This window comes from Pezoporus occidentalis, unplaced genomic scaffold (assembly GCF_034315485.1).
Source record: "Pezoporus occidentalis ecotype Australia unplaced genomic scaffold, CSIRO_AGI_Poc_V1 ctg197, whole genome shotgun sequence".
Classification (NCBI taxonomy): Eukaryota; Metazoa; Chordata; class Aves; order Psittaciformes; family Psittacidae; genus Pezoporus; species Pezoporus occidentalis.
In genome coordinates, this window is record NW_026913822.1 from 277,750 (window position 1) to 299,588 (window position 21,839).

General features: G+C 37.9%; 1 protein-coding gene across 2 annotated transcripts in view; it reads left to right on the forward strand.

Annotated features, from left to right (window-relative positions):
* The window catches only part of MCTP1 (multiple C2 and transmembrane domain containing 1), a 260,031-nt gene that overhangs the window by 87,971 nt on the left and 150,221 nt on the right, over positions 1-21,839 (forward strand). The window contains exons 2-6 of one of the 2 annotated variants that reach the window (XM_062617486.1): positions 1,213-1,327; positions 10,260-10,402; positions 13,609-13,688; positions 14,233-14,341; positions 20,851-20,889. In XM_062617486.1, the coding sequence (XP_062473470.1) occupies positions 1,213-1,327; positions 10,260-10,402; positions 13,609-13,688; positions 14,233-14,341; positions 20,851-20,889 (486 nt within the window). The remainder of the gene's footprint in view (positions 1-1,212; positions 1,328-10,259; positions 10,403-13,608; positions 13,689-14,232; positions 14,342-20,850; positions 20,890-21,839) is intronic. The other variant, XM_062617487.1, reaches the window with a different exon arrangement.

Here is a 21,839-nt window from a genome sequence, read left to right on the forward strand (position 1 = left end):
CTTCATGAGTTAGATTTATTATTACCTTAAAAAGCAAAGAGGCATAGTCGGAAGAGAAACAAGAGTTTCTTCTTGAATTGATATAGTTGTTAGTACACACGTGGTCTCTGACTGTTTCTGTCATGCTTCTTTTCTTGCAGAGGACCCATAATCAGATAATAAAATATTAATAACACTGGTCATAAAAGATTTAGTTCTTAGAATGAGAATGTGTAACCGTGGTGCTCAGTGTGTATAATACATTAATGTATTATATACATAATACAGGAGCATAATAGCTCCTGTATGCACTGTGAATGTATCATAGATATAGTTGTTCTAGTCTTAAATTTAAATGTGATGTTCCAAGCATGCTCTGTAATTAGTGGCTACTTACAGAGAGATGTGTTAGAAAATATTTTGCAAAAATTTATACATACTAAGAAATATGATTTCTCTCTTTTGTCATTTGGTATAGAAATGTGGTTACTATTTATGGAGGCCAAAGAGTTCCTTGTATTCTGGGACGCAGTCATACTTCCTTTAAAAAAAAAATAAAAATTATGGTACAGTTTATATAAATAACTACTCTAAGAATCTTATCTTTGCCCTGGCATACATGCAAACTAAAAATGAAGGCCTACAGCTTCATTTAATATCTTTAATGATTCTCCCCACGCTCCCTGGTTTCCCCCATAACTGGAAAAAACTTTCACATCTTGCAAAGTACTGCATTAGGTGACAAAATTCTTAACTCTTTTAGCTTTATTCAGTGCTGAGATTAATACTGTTGAATAAATACAGAGTTTGGGGGTACCGGTAGTGACCATTCCAATTAGTACTGCAAGGTCCAGCTCTGTTTTATGTTACTTATCCTACTCTAGTGGGCCTGGAGAGTATGTGAATGTAATTAAAGTGGAGGTTGCCATAATAAATACAGGTATCAAAGAATTATTTTTCAACCACCTTTTTTAAATAATAAATTTAACCACTGAAATGTCAACCAGTTTGTTTTTGTTTTGGGATATTTTTTTTTTAAGAAAAAAGAATCCTGAGGAATTGTGATACTGATGACAGGAGCAGGTTCCTTGGTGTTGTATTAGCTTTGAGGTGGGGGAATGGGATACCATTCACCGTCCTCAGTTCAACAGGATGGTGGTACCAATGAAAAATACACCTTACATGAAACTTTTAGTAACATTAGCTATTGCATTTTTATTTTTTCTCCTCTAGAGAACAAATTTGGTTGGAACAAGTAATGCAGATTTTCCCTCAGGGGATCCCGGAATGTACCAATTGGACATTACTCTAAGAAGAGGACAGAATCTAGCAGCACGGGACCGTGGAGGTAAGTGTGCTGGTAAATGCTTCCTTAATGTTTGAGAAGTCATATGTCCATTGGGCAAATTTATATGAGGATATTAAAGTTACAATTAAGATTGTAAGTATTTTCATTAAGCTCTGCTTAAAGCTATGTATTTTAAATGACAATGGGCAAGAATGTTAGCTTCTATGAAGGTGTTTCAGAAGGATTATAATAAGTTTTATCTGAGTCAAAAATACATTTAATGATTTTTAAGAACAACTGGGGATGAACTAGTTTTTAAATGCTCAGCTTCCTTATCTCAGAAATAGTGAGGATAAGATGCTGAAAATATATATAGAAGCTTGGTATGCTTGTTACTCTGGAATTCATGTAAAATTAAGTAGATAAGTGGACCAACAATCCCACTTTGTAAAAAACATTTACAGGATGTTTATTTTAAAGGTATTTTAAGGGTATTTATTATTTTTATTTAAAGTTATTTGCTTGTTAGGTAGGCAGCACTTTTTGTCTGTATCTGAGTAACTACGCCTAAGATTGAAAAGAGACTACTGGAGTTTTAGTTTTATTTTATGCAGAGAGAGGATAGCTTTCATTAAAATGGAAACTGGATTTCATTCTAATTTTCAGCAGCTACAGATCAGAGTTGCCCCATGTAAAATGTGGACTGGGGAAAATACTTCCAATTTTTCTTTCCTTTCTTGCTGCCACTGTTTTGCTCTCTGCAGCAGTGCAGTGGTTTCTCTTCCCATTGTATATTTTCTGCTCACCAAAAGGTAGCCAGATCTTATTCAGGGTCCTGGCTGCTCTGACTCATCGCTGATGGTGATGGGGAATAGCTTCCTTTTGCCATGTGGAAAAGCATGGAGGAATGAGCAGAGAGGAGTAGCTGGAAATGGGGTTGCACATTTAGCCTAAAGTGCGTCTAATAATTTAGCATCTAATGTGCTACAACAGCTTTGTTCATCCAAGCAAGGCCCTGTAAGCCCAAGTCCACTGCACAACAGGCTCAATCGGTTGGTTTGGTTCCTTCTGCTCTCTGCTTGAGCCAGTGATGCTCCCTGTGGGGTCCTTACAAGCCTGAGCTGCGGTGTCCAACAAAACAGCTTATATCAGGTCTACATGGAGCATTTTTCTTCTCATGTGTCTTTCTGTCATGCCATGCATTTTTACAGTCCTCACATGGTGGTGGTACTCGACTGTCCTCTTGAGAACTTCAGAGGAAAAAGCTTCTCCCATTTGCATAGGAAGCTGAAGGAAAGTCAGTCCATCATTTGCATCCTGCTGATCATAGAATCATAGAATGCCATGGGTTGAAAGGGACCTTAAAGCTCATCCAGTTCCAATCCCCTGCAATGGGCAGGAACTCCTTCCACTAGACCAGATTGTTCCAAGCCCTTACCAACCTGGCCTTGAACAGTGCCAGGGATGGGGCAGCCACAGCTTCTCTGAGTAACCTGTGCCAGGGCCTCAGCACCCTCACAGGGAAAAACTTCTTCCTAAGATCTCATCTGAATCTCCCCTCTGTCAGGTTAAAGCCATTTCCCCTTGTTCTGTCCCTACAGGCCCTGCAGTTTTTAGGTTATCAAACAGGGCAAAATGATGGACAGTATAGTTACTTTTTATAGTTATGAAAATCAGTTTGACTGGGAATATTAACTTATCTTCCTATCAGGAGTAAGAAATGAGCTGTTTTTCAGTCAGAATACTGTATCTTGACTTCTAATGGTGCTTGCCTTCTGTATTGATTTGTAGCTGGTTTACCACAGTCCTATTCTTGGTAACTGTCACTATAATAAGAAATTAGAGTCTTGCCAAAAGGAGAGGTTAATGGTCCTATTTTATATAGAATCATAGAATCACAGAATGGTTTGGGTTGGAAAGGACCTTAAGATCATCTAGTTCCAACCCCCTGCCATGGGCAGGGACACCTCACACTAGACCATATCGCCCCCATCTCTGTCCAACCTGTCCTTGAATACTGCCGGGGATGGAGCATTTGTCACTTCTTTGGGCAACCTGTTCCAGTGCCTCACCACCCTCACAGGGAAGAACTTCTTTCTTAAATCTAACCTAAACTTTCCCTGTTGAAGTTTAAATCCCTTAGTTACCCCTTGTCCTATCACTACAGTCCCTAATGAAGAGTCCCTCTCCAGCATCCCTATAGCCCCCCCTTCAGATACTGGAAGGCTGCTATGAGGTCTCCACGCAGCCTTCTCTTCTTCAGGCTGACCAGCCCCATTTTTCTCAGCCTGTCTTCATACAGGAGGTGCTCCAGTCCCCGGATCATCCTTGTGGCCTTCTCTGGATTTTCTCCAACAGCTCCATCCCCTTCTTATGTTGAGGACACCAGAACTGCACATAGTACTCTAAGTGGGCTCTCATGAGAGCAGAGGAGCAGGATCACCTCCCTCAACCGGCTGGTCACTTTGCTGGGGATGCAGCCCAGCACATGGGGCGTTTCTGTGCTGCGAACACACACTGAAGCTGGGTCATGTTCATCTTCTTATTGGCCATCACCCCCAAGTCCTCTGCAGGGCTGCTCTGAATCACTTCTCTGCTCTGAAATATTCCTTTTCTGATTGCTGTCATTGATACTCTTATCTTACAGAGTTTGATGAAGAAATGTTGCTGTGTAAGTTAAGCTATAAAGCTAAAAGAAATAGCAAAATGATGGAAAATGAACCTTCTGTCTAAGAGCAGTACAAGTCTGTCACTAGGAGTGGTGTGTCACCTTCGGTGAAGTCTGGTGACTGCAAAAATTAGGAGCTGATTATCTTCTGTCTAAAAAAGATTTCAGCACTGACTGTGTTCAGAATTTGACTTCAACCCGGGAAAACCAAACCCTGTATTTCTATATAATGGCCCTTACTGGACTGTAGAGAAGGTCAGATTTATGCAAAGGACTTGCTGTGTTTTTCCTGAAATGATGCAAAGCTTCTGGTATGCTTATATTTTTATTTATTTGTTGCCATGTCCCAAACAGGAAATTGAATCATGGGCACAATTCAGCCCCCAGTGATCTTGATCTAAACATGCAGACATGTGCAAGACAGATATTGGCTGATGAGGAAGTGTGAGGAGCTTCATTTCATCTGCAGAAGAGCCCCAGTTTTCATAGGAGTAGCACAGTATGAAGGCTTTGGTGTGAGTTATGTGGCATGAAGTTGAGAAGCAAGGAAGAGGTGGGTTTACATGAGAGCAATCCTTTGTAGGTGAGAAGAAATTCCTGTTGGACGTCAAAATTTTCCTACTAGTTCAGTAAGAATGGCAGGAGATGCTTCCAGGGTGCAAGGTGAAGTTTCCCATTGTGTTATTATTCCAGTCCCATAGGGCTTTTCAAAGTGGGAATCACCCTAATTGCCTGCTGATTAACCCATACACTTTATCCAAAGCACAGCTGGCTTGGCTTTGTAACTTGCTCAAGTTCTTTCTTGTAAATTTCATAGTCTAGAGGTATCATTTGGAACTTTTTTTCTCCCAAATTATAAAACTGTAGTTGTGATTGCATTTTTATTAGTTCCAAAAAGTATAAAAAATAATCAAAATTTGTTTGAAGACTCTAGAAATAACATTAGGGATGAGGATTTTTTTTTTTTCTGTACCTTCTAATTTTTGGGGTTTTATTTTTACCATCACTTAGATGTGGCTATTTCTGGTGTAAGAACAATAAAGAAAATAAGATGTTTCTTCTTTTTCTCTTCTGTGATAAATGCACCATGGTATTGGTTATTCAGCGCATACATTTATGTAATAATGAATCTGAAATGATTTGCCTCTCTTTTAGTTTAATTTGTATGATACTTATTCTTTAAGCATCATAAGAATGTGTTTATCATTCACTTTAATTTCACAGGACAATGTATTGCATAGGTACATTTTTTTTTCCTTTGCTAGACATGTGGAAGAAATTGCTAACATTGCAGATTACAGAATGTGCATGTTTACCACTGTTATTTGTGGGGACTAAGCTTTCATTCCTTTTTAATAGCTTTTGTTCTCGAAGAAGATACAAATATTCATAAAAGGGGAAAAAGCATGTGGGTAACCTGGATACATCTCTGGACTGTTGTATGAATGTAGGTGATCACTGGGTCTTCCCAAGTTGTAAACATCTTACTGAATCTTTGAATTGCCATCTGCCTCTAGCTATGAAGTGACGAACATAAAGCAAGAGGACCCTGACAGTGTTATAATAAGGTAGAAAAAGAGAGTTTAGTAGGCTGTCAAGTCACCTATAGAGCCTCTCACTGCTACTGGCAAATGCAGATACCTCTGTCATCAGTCGAGTGATGTTGCTAAGCAGTGGGTATTTATGCCAAGAGTAAAAACCTGTTGGTGTTGTAGGTGGACACCAATTTCACTCTTAAGAGAGAAGTAGCAGTTTATTTGTTTATGTAAAATAGCAATTTGATAGAGTTTGATAGTAAATGTGACAATGGTTTAACAAGGTTCAGTGGTGAGGTACACATGAATATTTACTGCATTTACAAAACTGTCAGAGACACTCCTGTTGAGTCACAAGGTTCAGAAAGTACCCGCTCGTGTTCTAAACATCTTCTCAGAGTGGAGTCTAGGTACAGCTAGATCTGCACTTAGTCCCAGGCTTGGTCCATGGTTTATGTCTAAAGGGTTTTATGTGCACAGTCAATCCTTTCAGTCACTTAGCTAAGACTTCAGAGTTTAACATGCTGTTAATCACTTACTAGGGTCTCATGCAGCAGGGAATCTCTCAGCCTCAAGGAGTAGCATTGAGAGCTGTCACTAGTCAAAGGGAAACCCTGAACTGCAGCCTGCTGTCACGCGGGAGAGCCCCATGGGCTCTGGGCTGTCTACCAGCTGTGGAGTGAGATAGTTGATTCATAGTCATGTTTGCATACTGACTACAGAAACTTGTCTTGAGTTGAACCTTGACCAGCGCTATGGTTGGGGTGTGCATGTTGGTCAGCTTAGGTGTTGTTATTTATCTCCCCTGAATCTACGTTGAGCTGTATACAGCCGTCATGGCCAGACACATCCATTACCACCGCCATTGATGACTATCACTTGAGCAGAGTTATGGGAAATAAAGGCCAGGTTGGCAGGGGGAGCACACCACCACAGTTGGCCAGTGGTCTCTGCTACTCCGGTATCCAGGATCCCCGTGAAGCCATTTATTGTTAATGCAGGTAAATTGATAGAGCATTGGTAGCAGCAGCTTGGCTTGGGACTTCCAGGCCATCATCCTGGAGAAACCTGGTTTATAAGGCAATCAAATACCTCTTACCTTTTCAGTAAAAGAGAATAGAAAGTCCAGCTTAAACAATTTCAGGAAGATTATCATTTAAGTCATGAGGTTTTAGGGACAAAACAAACAGTGTTTCCTTTGATTAAGGGATGCAAGTCTCTTTATATCAAAGTATATTAACTAGAATAATAAATTGAGCTACCAGGAAAACGTTTCTATGTCATGCTTGAATCCTGTTTAAATAAACCTGACTTCACCTGTGCCAAAAATTAAATATAAATATTTTCTTGAAATTAGGCCGATCATTGCACATTTACGTTTTGCTTATTCTGTCCTATGCCAGTATGTTTGGTTGGTGTTTTTTTTTCTTTATTTTTATTTCACAAGCAAAATTAGTATTTGCTTAAATGAGTATTTAATAAACTGGGTAAAGATACTTACGATGGGCTACATTGAACTACAGTATGGCAGCTGTCTTTTTTGTGGTGGGAATTAGTCTTCAGAAGAAAGATAAAAAGCTGTGATTGTTATAAACAATATTTCTTTAATGGGCACTGAATAATTAAAAGTTTGTACTCCCTGTTCAGTTTTGAGTAGAAGAACTCTGCAGCCTATAACATCTGTGTGCTCACTGAGAATTTGTAATTGGCATGTTCATTCTGAGGATATTAGCTTTCGAGAAAATCTTTATATAGTTTAAGCTAATTAATGCATTGTTTTAAGTGAATTGGGTGGATAATTCTTTGATAGGTGGACAGAAGGACAGAAAGTATGATTATTTATGGAAAAGCCTTAGGCTTTAGTGGTGTACTTGGGGTGTTTAGGGGGTTGCTGAAGACCAATATGAAGATAGGCTTGGCAGCTCTTCAACAAGAGCATTAATATTTCTATTTGTTAAATTACTATAAAATAATTCATGCTAAGTAATTCCTTACTTTTCAGAATGAAAGACTATACAGAGCAGACATATTCTTCTATGTTCTTTGTTATGAGATGTTACATAATGCAGTTTCAAATGTAAAATACATAAAATGCTAAGAACTGATACATGTTACACTTGACATACTCTGCTAACGCAACTGAGAAATTTCCTCCCAGTTAATTAGCGTAAGATTCTAAAACTTGCCTTGGAAATTTTGGTGTCCAGTTACTGTATGCTTCTGGACTTGGGTGGCGTCTATAGGTATCTGTTAGGATGATGTATCCTAGGAAAACAGAGGCTGCCACCCTGTGCCAAGAATCTTTATTGCCTTTACACAAGTAATAGTGGTGCTTCAGCTTTGGACAAGGGCCTCTAGGTACAGGACAAGGGGGAATGGCTTTAACCTGACAGAGAGGAGACTGAGCTCTTAGGCAGAAGTTCTTCCCTGTGAGGGTGCTGAGGCCCTGGCACAGGTTGCCCAGAGAAGCTGGCTGCCCCATCCCTGGCAGTGTTCAAGGCCAGGTTCGATGGGGCTTGGAGCAGCCTGGTCTAATGGAAGGTGTCCCTGCCTGTGTCAGGGAGTTGGAACTGGGTGGTCATGCTTTTCTTTATACATATACTTTTATTTGATGTTCTCTCTTCAAAGAATGTAAGAGGTCTGTGAAAGGAATGCAGCATTTGACTCAGTGGGCCTAATGAATTCTCAGCTTTAAAATAGAGATGTGTTGAAGCTATCTTCTTAGTGGTTCTCAACGTTTATGGCACAGAGATAAAAACCCTGAGGTTTTATAATGTGGTAAGTAGAACCAGCAGTTGAGCCACCCTACTACTAAATTTACACCAAAAAAAAAGATAGAATAGTAAATTATTTGTCATCTGGATTCAAAGGTATTCACTGAGCATGTATTCACAACGTTATTTTACATTGATCTCAAATTTCACCAGGGTTTTTGGGATTTGTGAAGTCTGCACAATAAAAGATCATGCTTAAAGTGCATAAACAGAACCATGAGGAACCATGAGAAAATCACTGCTTACAGGGAGTTACGGCTTGTATTAGTGTCATTGGTTTGTTGGTGTCCATGTTCAAAGTATTCTTCATATCTTATTGAATTAATTCAAATGTCTGGTCCTTGACTTAAAAAGTAGTACTGGAATACCCATGAAGCAAGTTAATTATGCCAGAATAAATATTTTTACACAGTTGAAATTTTGCCCCAGTCGTTTCCAGAGTGAATGACCGTATAAACTTGTCACATGCGAGATCATTGCTTTACACCACTACAGTTTTTTGAAAGGGATTTTAGGTAAAGAGTACTGACATCTTGTGGTTGCATGAAATAGTGTAAGAAGCTGTGGTCAGAGGATGATCCGTTTAGAAGAGCGTGTTGCAATTTCAGCAAAGGCTAACGACTGCATTTCCCAGTGGATGTAAGCACACGCATCTACAATATGCTTGTCTTGTGAAAAACATTCAAAGTAAAAACAAACACCCCATGGAGGGGCTGCTGGGCATAAGTGAAAGCAGCATTTGTCCAGTTCTGGCTGCATCCTTCCTGCAGGTTCATCCTCTTTCCAAGTATCAGCCATAGTCAGTGCTCTTGGAGTTGAGGTTGAATTGTGTGAAGTAGAATTGCAGCATGGTAATAGCAACATAGTAAACTTCAATGTGAAAACCTTGTGGCAGGGGAAAGTGATTTTATTTTAAACTCAAACTGATTTTGGTAATTTGCTTTCACACTTTCACAGCCACATACTCACACTCACCTTCACAAGCACAGATGTGTTCTCTGGGTTGTGCATGATAGGGAAGGCAAGGATGCCGGCTGACAGGTCCTCTTTTCCTCTCCAGGGCTTCTGTTAGTCACTTGACTATGTCCATGATGATTTTGGATGTGCCATTTTGTAACTTCTCGGAGCTGGCTGTGATTTATCTCTCAGCCTGTTCACATCTCTGTGTGTGCCGTTGGGTTTTTGCTCACTGTCCTTTGCCCACATGGGTGCCTTGAGAAGAGGGCACACATGTGCTCCTGTATGGCTGCTCTTCTCTATGCCCCCACCATGTGTCATCCCAAGAGTTCTCCTTCCACCAGTTGTTCCTTCTGACATTTCCACATCCATGTCCTCTCCATTCTCCATTCATGCCATATTTGACATTTCTCTTTCAATTCCCTTCAGGGTTGTTTTTCTGGCCCTTGTTGATTGTTATTCAGTGGCATCAGGGGGCTTGGACCTTGTGCTGTCATGTGGGCAGGTGCTGCAGGAATCACATGAACTTTGTGGACTGACTTTATAGTTGATCTGCTCATTGTGAGTGTTGTAGGAAGTGTGTTTTCATGGAAAAGGGAAGCAGGGAAACAGTAAAGTCAATGATGAAGCTACACTAGTGGTGCCAGTGGAGCCTGTGCCTTTTCAAAGGCATAAGATACTTAGATTAATATTTTTCAGAAATAATTTTAACTTTATAATCTAATTTTTGTGATTGCATTACGATAAAAGCCCAGTCCTAATAAGGACATAATTCTGTTAACTGAAAACTACACTGCAATAGCCAGTATTCTATGTATGACTTTGAGTAGGGATTGCAGACAACAAAGTGATGCAAACACCCATTTGACATTAACACAGTGAATTACAGAGTAATGACACTGTGGAAAATAATAAATTGTGACACTAAAAAGTCCTTTCCTCAACTGCTGTTTTCAAACTGACTGTTGGTAGAAATTGCATTTACTTGTTTCAGTTAATTTCCATTCCCTTAATGTATTAAAGTGGTATCGTTAATAGTATATACATGTCTTTAACAGGAACCAGTGACCCATACGTCAAGTTCAAACTTGGAGGCAAAGAAGTATTTAGAAGTAAAACAGTACACAAGAACCTCAATCCTGTGTGGGACGAAAAAACATGCATTCTTATAGATAACCTAAGAGAACAGTTGTATATAAAGGTGAGACACTATCTTACTTATGTCTGTCAAATTATAACAGAAGAGTTACAGATAGGATTTAGATCTTTTAATTTTTGTGTGCTGAAAAATTTATTCTGCAATAGTGGGTGACTGAAGACTTTAGAGGTGAAAATTACTTAAATTACAGCTGTAAATAACGATATCAAAATTTTCAAAAATGAAAGGTAAATACAGGTATTTTTGTTTCTTTCAGGCCATTTTTTTTTTCTTTTATACTTCTTTAGTGGCACCTTAGGAGAAGGACAGAGAAAGCTAAATATGTTTTGTGATGATGGCATCCCTTTTATTACAGAAATATCACTGCATCTTTCTGATATGAAGCATAATCTTTCCCATTAAAATAAATTCTTTGCTGAGATTAATTTGCCCAATTGTCCTGTGTTTTCTTTCTTTTTTTCTGTTTGTACTGAACACAGTGGGTTTGCTTATGTTTCATAATGCTTTGTGCTGTTTCTATTTTAACACTGTATCTCTTTTTAATATATGACAAGGGAAGATGATTTTTTCATAATAGAGGCATCACTTAATCAAAAAGAACAGATAGCAGCAGTGCCACTAGCTAATCCATGTTTGAATAGACCCCAGAAAAGCTGGGATCATTGTTTTATAGACATAGAAACAAAAGACACTTTTCTGGCCCCAATAATTTATGGTCATCTATATCCAAAAGTTAATTGTGTAAAAAAGTAGATAAATAATAAGTTAGAAAATTATGTCAGAAAAACTATAATCTTAGGCTTCTAATTAGGACATAGAATAGTTAGGGTTGGAAAGGACATTAGGATCATCTAGTTCCAAACCCACTGCAATGGGCAGGGACACCACACACTAAACCATGTCACCCCCATCTCTGTCCAGCCTGGCCTTGAATACTGCCAGGGATGGAGCATTTATCACTTTTTTGGGCAACCTGTTTCAGTGCCTCACGACCCTCACAGGGAAGAATTTCTTTCTTTATCTAACCTTTCTATCTAAACTTTCCATGTTGAAGTTTGAATCCTTTAGTTACCCCTTGTCCTATCACTACAGTCCTTAATGAAGAGTCCCTCTCCAGCATCCCTATAGCCCCCCTTCAGATACTGGAAGGCTGCTATGAGGTCTCCACGCAGCCTTCTCTTCTTCAGGCTGAACAGCCCCAACTTTCTCAGCCCAGCTTCATACAGGAGGTTCTCCAGCCCCCAGATCATCCTTGTAGCCTTCTCTGGATTTTCTCCAACAGCTCCATCCCCTTCTTATGTTGAGGACACCAGAACTGCACATAGTACTCTAAGTGGGCTCTCATGAGAGCAGAGGAGCAGGATCACCTCCCTCAACCTGCTGGTCACGCTCCTTTTGATGCAGCCCAGGATACGGTTGGCTTTCTGGGCTACAAGCGCACACTGAAGCTGGGTCATGTTCATTTTCTCACTGTCCAGCACCCCCAAGTCCTTCTTCTTAGGCTGCTAGGAATCTCTTTTCTGCCCAACATGTAGCTGCGCCTGGGATTGACCTAACCCAGGTGTAGGACCTTGCACTTGGCTTGGTTGAACTTCACGAGGTTGGCATTGGCCCACCTCTCAAGCATTTCAAGGTCCTTCTGGATCTCGTCCCTTCCCTTCAGTGTAACAACTGAACTGCATATGTAGCTCAAAAACAGTTAGAGAAAGTATGGAAACTTAAGTCTTACCTATGTAATCTTTTTAATTTGTCTGTAATAATATAATACTTTAGAACAGCATCATTCTTAAATCTCAAATACATGACAAAAATTTTAACTGAAATATCAAATTGTAGATTTTTTTTAGTAGATGAATGCCACTTAAACAGCCTCTGAGTATTGATCTGTACTGTTTCATGTATTCTGCTCAGATAAAGTGCATTGTTACTAGAAATGTGTAAAGTTAATTGTCAGTTGACATTTTCCTACCCTTCTTAAGCTTAGTAACTTGCAAAGAATAAACACACGCCCAGAACTATGAAAAAGAGAAGCAGTTTTGAAGGACACTTAAAACACAGCTGCCTATTTTGGTTTATGCCAAATACCAACCCTGCAGTAGGGTCATGAAGGAATAGGTGTATGTATTTCAATTTTTTTTTCCTCCTAGGAGGAGTGTGCCAAGTGGCAAATGTCTACCCATGTTTGTGCTCTGAACACAGTGTGTGAAATACCTCATTTTTATAGCTTGTCCAGACACTCTAGGCAGTGTTGTATAGTCTTTGGGCCATGGGATTTGTTACTATTGTCTCACTCAGTCTGTGTTAAGGTATTTGTAGATGAACAGCTTTAACTGCATCCTGGAAAAGAGTTTCTGTAATGCAACCATCAAAGTATTTACATCAAAATTGAAGATCTTGAACCTAGACATGTCACATCTCAAATATTCTCATTGCTGTTCACAAGTCTCACTCTTACTTAGAGCTGGAAGTCTATATTGGTCCTTTGTTGCAGTTTAAACCCTAGCCAAACAGCTTGTTCACTCACTCCCAGTGAGTGGTGCCAGGGACTGAGAGCAATTGAGGCGCACCGCCCCCAGGCTCTCCCCTTCCCCGCTCCCGGAGGAACGGGGAGGAGGATCGAAAGGGTGCAACTCCTGCGGGTTGAGACAAGAACAGTCCAGCAACCAATGTACAACACAAATCACCACCGCTACTATCAACTACAACAATGATAAGGGAAAATAACAAGGGAAGAGAATACGATACCACCGGCCAAGAAACGAGTTCCACCCAGAAGCCCGTGTCCTTCCGGGTAACTCCCAGTTACCCCTCACCCCGGTCTTCAAAATATACACTTTTATACCTAATACCAATGCAAGTGCAATAAACCCCCACTTTTCACATTTTACTGCCCTCCTGCTTGTACTCTGCAAAACTGGTAAAGGTATCAATGTATAGTGTATCAGCAATTCTGCTTGACTTCAGTTGTGCTCTTCGTCTTCCTTCTTTTAATGCCTAAGTTTATAAAAATGCTTCTTCTGTTTTTATAAAATTGGTGCTGTTCACATACGCAGTCTGGTAGTAGTATAGCACCATGTCTGTAGATGATGCATTTTGACTTCTATGTAAGCGGTTTCAAACTTGATTTTGTGGCCAGAAAGTTTCAGGTTACTTTCAGAGAGTCCTGGTTTAACAAGCAATGCAAAATAGTAATATATAAAAAAAGATTTCTAATACTGGAAAATGCTTTTATCTCCTGTGCATCTTAGGTCTTTGACTATGACTTTGGACTTCAAGATGACTTTATTGGTTCAGCGTTTTTGGATCTCACATCACTGGAATTAAACAGGTATGGCACAGACAAGCCTATGGAGTAATTCTTCATGGTTACCTCCTAATATTATATTTATGGAATTGCAAATAGAACAGTGTCCTCAAAAATAATTATATAAACCTACATCATATAAAACCATCTGAGGAAAACCACTTTTATTTAAGGAATTACTGTAATATGAAAGTTAATATATTAATTGATCATGAACAATATTTTTTACAGCGTCTGCAGAGACGTTAGCTTTATAACCACTTTAACCTCGTATTTATGTTCCATGAATTCGCAGCATTACCACCTACTGCTGAACTTTTTTTTTTCAATCTGTTATTGTTACAGTTCAGAGTTAATTACTGCAGTACGTATAAGTCCTTAACACAGGGTAACGGTTGTAACTATTTATGAGTGTTCAGACTGCAATACTTGGAAGTAGAAATAGGGCAAATTTGTGACATTTTTAAGTGTTTCATATAAATATTGATGCCCTTAATTCCCATGATTCAGAAATTTCATTATCTGAAAGCTTGTAATAAAAAGAAATGCATATATTTTTGTTTCCTAGGCAAACAGATGTTACCTTGAGTCTGAAGGATCCCCATTACCCTGACCATGATCTGGGAAGCATATTATTATCAGTTCTGTTGGCTCCTAGAGAAGAACAGCGGGAAGTGGTAATTTTAAATGTTTTAATATGTGTTACCTCTCTTGTTCTGTAACCACAGAACTTAAAGCACAATAATAAACCAGTTAAATACAATAGTAAACCAGTTAAATTCTGGGATTAACTTGATTTTTTCCAATTCTTAAAATAACATTGAAGAGTGTTTCTGGTTGTAGTACCACATACTTTGTCTGATTTGAATCTTTCCTGAGATAGAACTGCAGGATCCAGATTGAATGTAAATGTTTAGCGGTTTCAGTTAAAGTCAGTTGCAGGTGAATGGTGCTGATTATTATAGATAAATATCAGTAAACCACTGGTGAAGGATTTTGGACCTAGTGTTCCCACCTCTAGATAAGAGCATTTGAATCCTATTCCACACTGTAAACAAAGAAACTTGAAGAAAAGTAATATTTCTGCTTTTTGGCATCTAATGATGGATTATTATTTGATCTTTTTCAATTTCATGAACTGATTTCAATTATAAAATCATGTGGGTTTTTAGGTTTATTGTAATTTCTTCATCAATCTTAGTTTTTGATCTGCTTAGTTATAAGTGAAAATTGTTTCCAGTTTTATAGATCCTGTTACTTCTGACAAATTCTCTCTCTAGTTTGATGTATTTTACTACTTTTTTTGTCAGTTGACTTTTGACTTGAGCAGTACTGGTACAACTATGGCAGAAATACAAGAGATGACTTCTGTCTCAGAGCTTGTGAAATAATGTGGATTCCTTTGGCTTCAGGGAGGCCAAGAAAAAAATACTAATATGATGAAATTTTCCATGGATATGGTCCATTATATGGTTTCCATAAGAGGATATATATTTCTATGTGCTGCAGTGTGACAAATCATTCTGTTGCATACCTGAGGAATATGGGCAGGTTCTAATATGCTTTGTTTTCCACTTTTCTCCTAGCTCTTATTAAATACCTTGTAAGTCAGTTACTGGAACTCAGTGTTTGGTATTTGGTGTGACAGAGATGTAGAGTTTTGAAAACTGGGTTTTCATCTCTTCATGATATTCAATTAACACTTAACAAAAAGAGTAGAATGTGGACGCAATGGCAGTTTAATTAGACAATGCGTTTTTCTCCCTTTTCACAATACATTTGTCCAGACAATTCAGAGTACTATCTTGGCAAATTTCTACCACTAAAGTGTTTATCACCTAAATTGAAAATTGCATTTAATTTCAGGGGTTTTGTTTGTGTATTTGGGTACCACCAGCATTTCTGAGTAAGCTGGTAATAGCTCTATTTTTCCAAGTGGCTTTGGCACTGTCCTGCCATAATCCTAAATCAACACAGCATGGAAATACTGTATTTTTATGTGGAAATCAAATACGTGAACAGCACGTTAATTTCCTTTTTCATCATACAGCTGTGATAGCTACCATGATGCTCAGTGTTACCAGCTATTATATCAAAAGCACTCAAGAAAGTCACAGGTGAAAAAGTGCAATTAAACCACTATAGTGTAACATGTCTTTCACATGTGTATTTACTTGGTGAATTTGCCACAGAATGTCAGAAGTAATGGAAGCACCATAGACTTGGTGGGTAGCAACTTTTTTCATACCCAGCTGGTTGTAATAGGACGAAGAATTGGGTTTGTGCTGTTAATGCTTTTTTTTTTTTAGCTCTTTCTAATGGTTGGATTCAATGATCTAATGGTTGGACTTAATAATCTTAAAGGTCTTTTCCAACCTAAATGATTCTGTGATTCTATATAGTAAGCAAATACTCTCAGTTTACCCCCAGTAACTAATTTTTCTTCCCATTCGAACTGTTATTATGGGACTTCGTTCTGGAAATGCCCAAAATTCAGAGTAGGCTTCAGGTTCTTAATCTGAAGCTTTATATTTAGTATTAGAAACCAGAGTCTCTAAGGTATGGATTTCAGAGCAGTTCTGGCAAAGATGAAGTAAAATTAGAGAATTTGTGTCAGAGGGAAGATGACCTACAAAATCAATGCTGAATTGCTGTATATAAGTGTGTTAGGAGTTTAATAATTCAAGGCAGTGTTATCTTTTATTCAGTTGCCATATGTACATATTATTTATTTATTAGATTTTATTTACTCTCTAAGGAGTAAATATATTACAGAATGTGTCGCCCCAATTAGATTGTTGTCCTTAGTAATTTTAAAAGGTCTTGTAATAATAAGGATAATTTTTATTGAATTTAATATGGCTGAGATCAGTATTTTTTCAAATGTTATGTTAAAGGATTGAGGCTAGTTCTTGTCCACTCTGGAAATGTTCAATATACAAAGTCCTGATTAAAGAAACTCCCCATCTGTGTAGCATGCTGTTTGCATAATTGCTGCTTCCCTTCTCCTTGGATATCTCTATGCAGGTAATAATTCAAACAGTATAGTTAAAATACAGAGATAAAAATGTGTAAGCACCTCTAAATATGCTTTAATGACTGCTGCATAGAACATGCAGAAATACTGTCTTCACATCGTGCACTTTTTTCCTTAAATTATTGCAAATTTATTTAAATCTTGTTGATTTGATATCTCTATGTAGCCTCCATTTTAAAAATATATTTTATTCTGAATAAGTTTTAATTTGTTCAGGTGATAACTCTAAATTTGCTTGCACATATTGTCACATGTAAATGGTGTAAAATAGTTACATCCTCAAGCTGAAGAATTGAGAAATTAACCCCTACTGTTTAAATTTTAGGTACTTCGATTCCATGTATATTTAAAATGAGAGAGTTTATTAAGACCATTGGGAAAATGAAAACAGGAGTAGCATTCTTGTGTAGCCATAGAAGCATTGTTGTGTCTGACTCTGCATTTTGGGCAGCAAAGCATTTTGTTGGAATATCAAGATAATGCACAGGTGTATTATAGGAAGATGCATCCTGTCACACTGCGTAAAAAATACTGACACTGCTGGAGGATAAGATACTGCAGCTGGAAGTTTGAAGTTAAATGGTACAAAATATGGGGCCTTGTATATTGCCATTTGTCTGTGATAGAAGTATTATTACAAATCATTTAAAACAAGCAGTCAGACAGAGGAATACTTCGTTTGGTTTGGGTGAAACTATCTTTTGTGAAGCCATGAGGTGTGCGAAGAGATAAGAGAGATATTAGGTATACATAGGAGCATTATCTTCCTCATCTTTCTGAAAGAAATTCTGAGGAAATGCAGATTTTCTGTGTGTTGTCTGATTACATGTTCTTTAGAATTTATAGCTAGAAGGTCAGTTTTGCTGGGCTCAAACCTGATTACATCTTTGGATTCAGATATCAAGCAGGAATATTAACATATGCATATGTTCGTGTAAATGGATGTGAAACTGTATTATAGATTAAGAGAAGGGAGAGTTTGTCTTTGGGTCATGGAGAATTTACTTACTCTGGAGTGAAAAACAGTGTTCAAGTAGTTTACTATTTGTGTTTTTCCAATAGAAAAATGTTAGACATGGTTTCAGGTAAAGGAGATTTGGTGTACTATTTCCATAAAGAAGAACACAGTATTTGATTTTTGTGGTATGTTTTCTTGGAAGAAAATACAGAAGTAGCCTGCAGTTATCACTGAATATTAATTTAAGAGTATGGACAGGTGGCCAAACTTTCTAGCAAATATTCTATGCCATTATCTTTGCCTTTTGTGACCTAATGCTTGTTGTAAAGGCATAAAAATGTTAATTTTTAAAGTAATAATCTTGTAATATCTCATTTGAACTATATGCATGAATTAAAGTCCTATTCTTTTGAATTTTGATGAATGAAGGCAATCTGGCTTGTTCCTATTTTCAGTCAGAACTTGTGAATCAAAACTGATGAATGTTCCTACAATTATTCTTAAAAATGTCTTCAGTATTAGCAAAAAGTAATCTATTTCCAGCCTAACATAATTAATTGTGGTAGCAGTGGTTCCAGTAATTCATATGCATTTGCTCTGTGCTGTCAACTATTCTTGTCCTTTACATTAATTATTTAGCATTTTTAATTATTTTTCTTGGAGAGAAAAGATAGCTTAGATAGCTAGTGTAAACTAAGACATGAAATAAATAGGTATGGGGAAAAGTATGTGTTTAGAAGAACATTAAAAGCTGTGAGGTCTACGAAAAAATGTATTAACTCTTCTTTTAAGAAATAATGTGTTTATGATGTACTTTCTATATTTTTCATTAATTTCTCCTTTTGATGCCCAGTTTGAAAGAAGTCAAAGCTAGCAATGACTTAATTTTTTTGCTTAGACCTGCTCCAATGAAGCTCGCTTTACTTTAATTCCAGCAGTATCCATTAATACTTCCCTTCGGATGCGTGTAGTGCTGTGCATGCTGCTGTGCCATTTGTAGCTATGTGCATGCCAGTCACGCTGTGCATGTGAAGTCTGCAGGTGCTGTGATTGGCGTTGTTGTCACAGGTGCCACAGTGCATGTCAGTTTCTTTCTCTGGCAAAGCTCAGCACACAGATTTCATCACTACAGCATGACCACATGCTCATCACTGTTGCACATCTCCTGCATCTTCTCAGTTGTTTCCAACCTTGGTCTTGCAGGCAACTCTTGGCTACAGGGAATGATAACAAATGTTGCCTTAGGGCCGGCAGAGACTGGGGACTACCATTCCACCACTGCCAACGGCCTGAGTACTGTAGAAAGCAGGGAAAAGGAAACACGAGTGCTACTTTGATGTTGCTATTCGATGAGAATAAAGTTCACAACATTTTTTGCCTTAAATAATTTATCCCAAGTGATGCTTAGTATTTTTTTGCTTCAAATAAAGATATTAGAAGCATTAATATGCTGTCAATTTGCTTGCTGTCTCAAATTTTACAGTGATTCTTTTTTCTGGTTTGGTTTGGTTTGTTTTTTTTTTTTTAATTTGCCAGAGGGATATTATCATCAGCTATTAAAAAAAAAAAAAGAAGGAGATCGACTGAGGCCATGGAATGTTTCCCATGGAATATTTTCAGATTAAAAAGTTCTGCGTGGATTATCCATCCTAGTCTGCCGTATGATATGTACTTGTTTTACGGGCTTCTAAGGATGGTTATCCTTATCCTGCTGGTCATCTTATCCTGCTGCAGCTGGTGATGACGGTGATTCACTCAACATACGTTCCCTAGCTATGACTCAAACTGAACTCCTCAGAGTTGAAATAATATTTGATATGCAGTTAATTCGTCTGTCAGGCTGTATTCTCCTCCTTGCTCACAGCCTGGTCCAAAGCCTAGTTTTGTTTCTGCTCTGATTTACAGCTGTGTAGCATTCACAGGATCCAAAACTCAGAGGCTTTCTCTTATCTCCTCCTGCGGGCTTCAAGCTGCTTAATTCTTACATGAATGGCTTTCTCTAGCCTTATAAAATATTTAGTGTCTATGGATATTTTTCAAAGCCACAGTGCTACAATTATCATTAACTTATTGCAGAGTCTTTAGGCTTTAACTCTCTACAGCAACTTAAACTTTCCTCAGCAGCCCTTTGATTTTCTTCTCCCCCAAAACTGTGCAAATTGGAAGAATTTCTGGATATTTCAAAGCTAAGAAATACACTTATTTTCTTCCATTTTCAAATTTTACCCATGTAATACTTTCATTTCTTAGCAAAGTCTGCATTTCAGGATTTGTTTCCATTATCTGAAAACGAAGGTGGCTTTGCAGTAATTAATAAAAATAAAAGTTACATTTGTTTTTCATGGCAAACTTCCAATAGAAATAAGTGATCTTTGATGTGTCAACAACAGGCTGCTGAATATTATTTAATTGTATAAATTAATTTACTTGTGTTTTCACAGAACTGCTTTAACCAACAGTTACGTTCACGGATAAATTGTCCACCTCCATCTTGACCAGTATTTCTCTTTTTTTTAAGAATGTGTGTCTGTGGACACTTTGCCTTCTGGCATGTCAGAACATTGTATCTAGGAGTCCCAAGGTTTCACAGAGTATTTGGGTGATGGTATAGGGCTACTGCATTTTGGTTTTTTTTGGAGTCAAAGTATGAGGTTTTTTCTGTCCCATGTGCATAGCTATCAAACCAAAGAACTATTTTTACTTCTGTGAAACTAATCAGCAGTGGCAACCTTAAGGACTTTTTAATAGATACATGTTGTCCAAAGAGCCTTAGGCAGGATTTCTCTTAGGTGGCTATACCTGTGAGCTAAAAAGTAGTGCTCAGAAAACCTGGAGTACATTAATACTAAAAAACCTACCATTCAAGTATCAAAGTTGAAGTCACTGTCAGTAATGGCACATTCATTTTTTTTCATTTGCTAATCTAATTCTTTTTTTCTTTCTTCCTTTTTTTTTTTTTATTTAATTTAAACAATTTCACCTAATGTGTTGCCTCTGGAAACAGTGCTGACTCTGAACTGTGCTGCTAGTTGCCCAGATTTATTTCAGTCTTGTGTAGCTGTTGCTGGAGTGTACATGTGGCTGCTTCAGTTGTAGTTGTGGTTAAATGTGGATTATCCCATAAGGGACAGTTGGCTTCCTTATCTGTATTGCAGAGAAAAGGTAATTAAATTGCTCTATTTTGTTTTCAGACAATGCTAATGAGGAAGAGTTGGAAAAGATCAAGTAAGGTAACTTTTAGCATGTGGCTTTGTGTTTTTTAGAAGAACTATGATGTTTTACCAAATATGCCATTTAGGGCCTGAAATCTGTGGCACAGGGTTTATTCTCCTTCAGATTGTGTTTTAATGACATTGTTTTGTGTTTCATCAAACCAAAATTGTGAAACAGTTGAGCTTTTACTTTTTCATTAAACCTCTCAACTTTGTTACAGCATTTTAGCCTGTTTTGAAGTCATCTAGTAACTTCGTGTAAGTGGCAAACATGTCCTGCTTTGTCTAAAACCTTTAATTTCTCTTGTATAATCAATTTTCTCAAAGCTTACTTGTTGGTGCAGAGGAATTCATGCCAAAGGGTAACATTTATTTCCCTATTACTTTCTCTTCCTACTGATCAGAGTTTTTGTGTATGGAAGTTTTCAGTGATGCTTCTCAAAGACTTGTTTCCCTGACTGACAGATGACAGTCATAGCTGGGCTTTCCAAGAGTGGAAGGTTTAAAGAATCCTTTTCAGCCTTCACTTTATACAACTTTAGATGCCTCTTCAGGCAAGTTCAGTGTCTGGCTTTTCTCCTATTAGGAGTCATAGAAGTGATGAAAAAGGGGCAGCGTATGCTCCTTGTCACTAGGGAAAGGCCAGGAGTTTGACTCCCAGTGGAATACAATCCATTCGTACCTTTTTCCAGTATTTGTATCCAAAAAGATTAAGAAAATGTGTATAGTTATAGTAAGATTAATATATAATAATAATGCTGAGATGCTGCTTTCAAGTTTTAAGCCTTCTCACATAATTAAAAACAGAATTAAAAGTTTTCAGTCTTGAGCTGGTGTGGTAGGTCTGGTTTTTTTTGAGATATTACCCTGTAAACGTTAAAAAGGTTAAGGGTTTCTAATGTTAAAACAGGAAAAATGAAGTAGCTATGGTGGGTGATTTCACTTACTTTGCAAAGTGTTTTACTTCT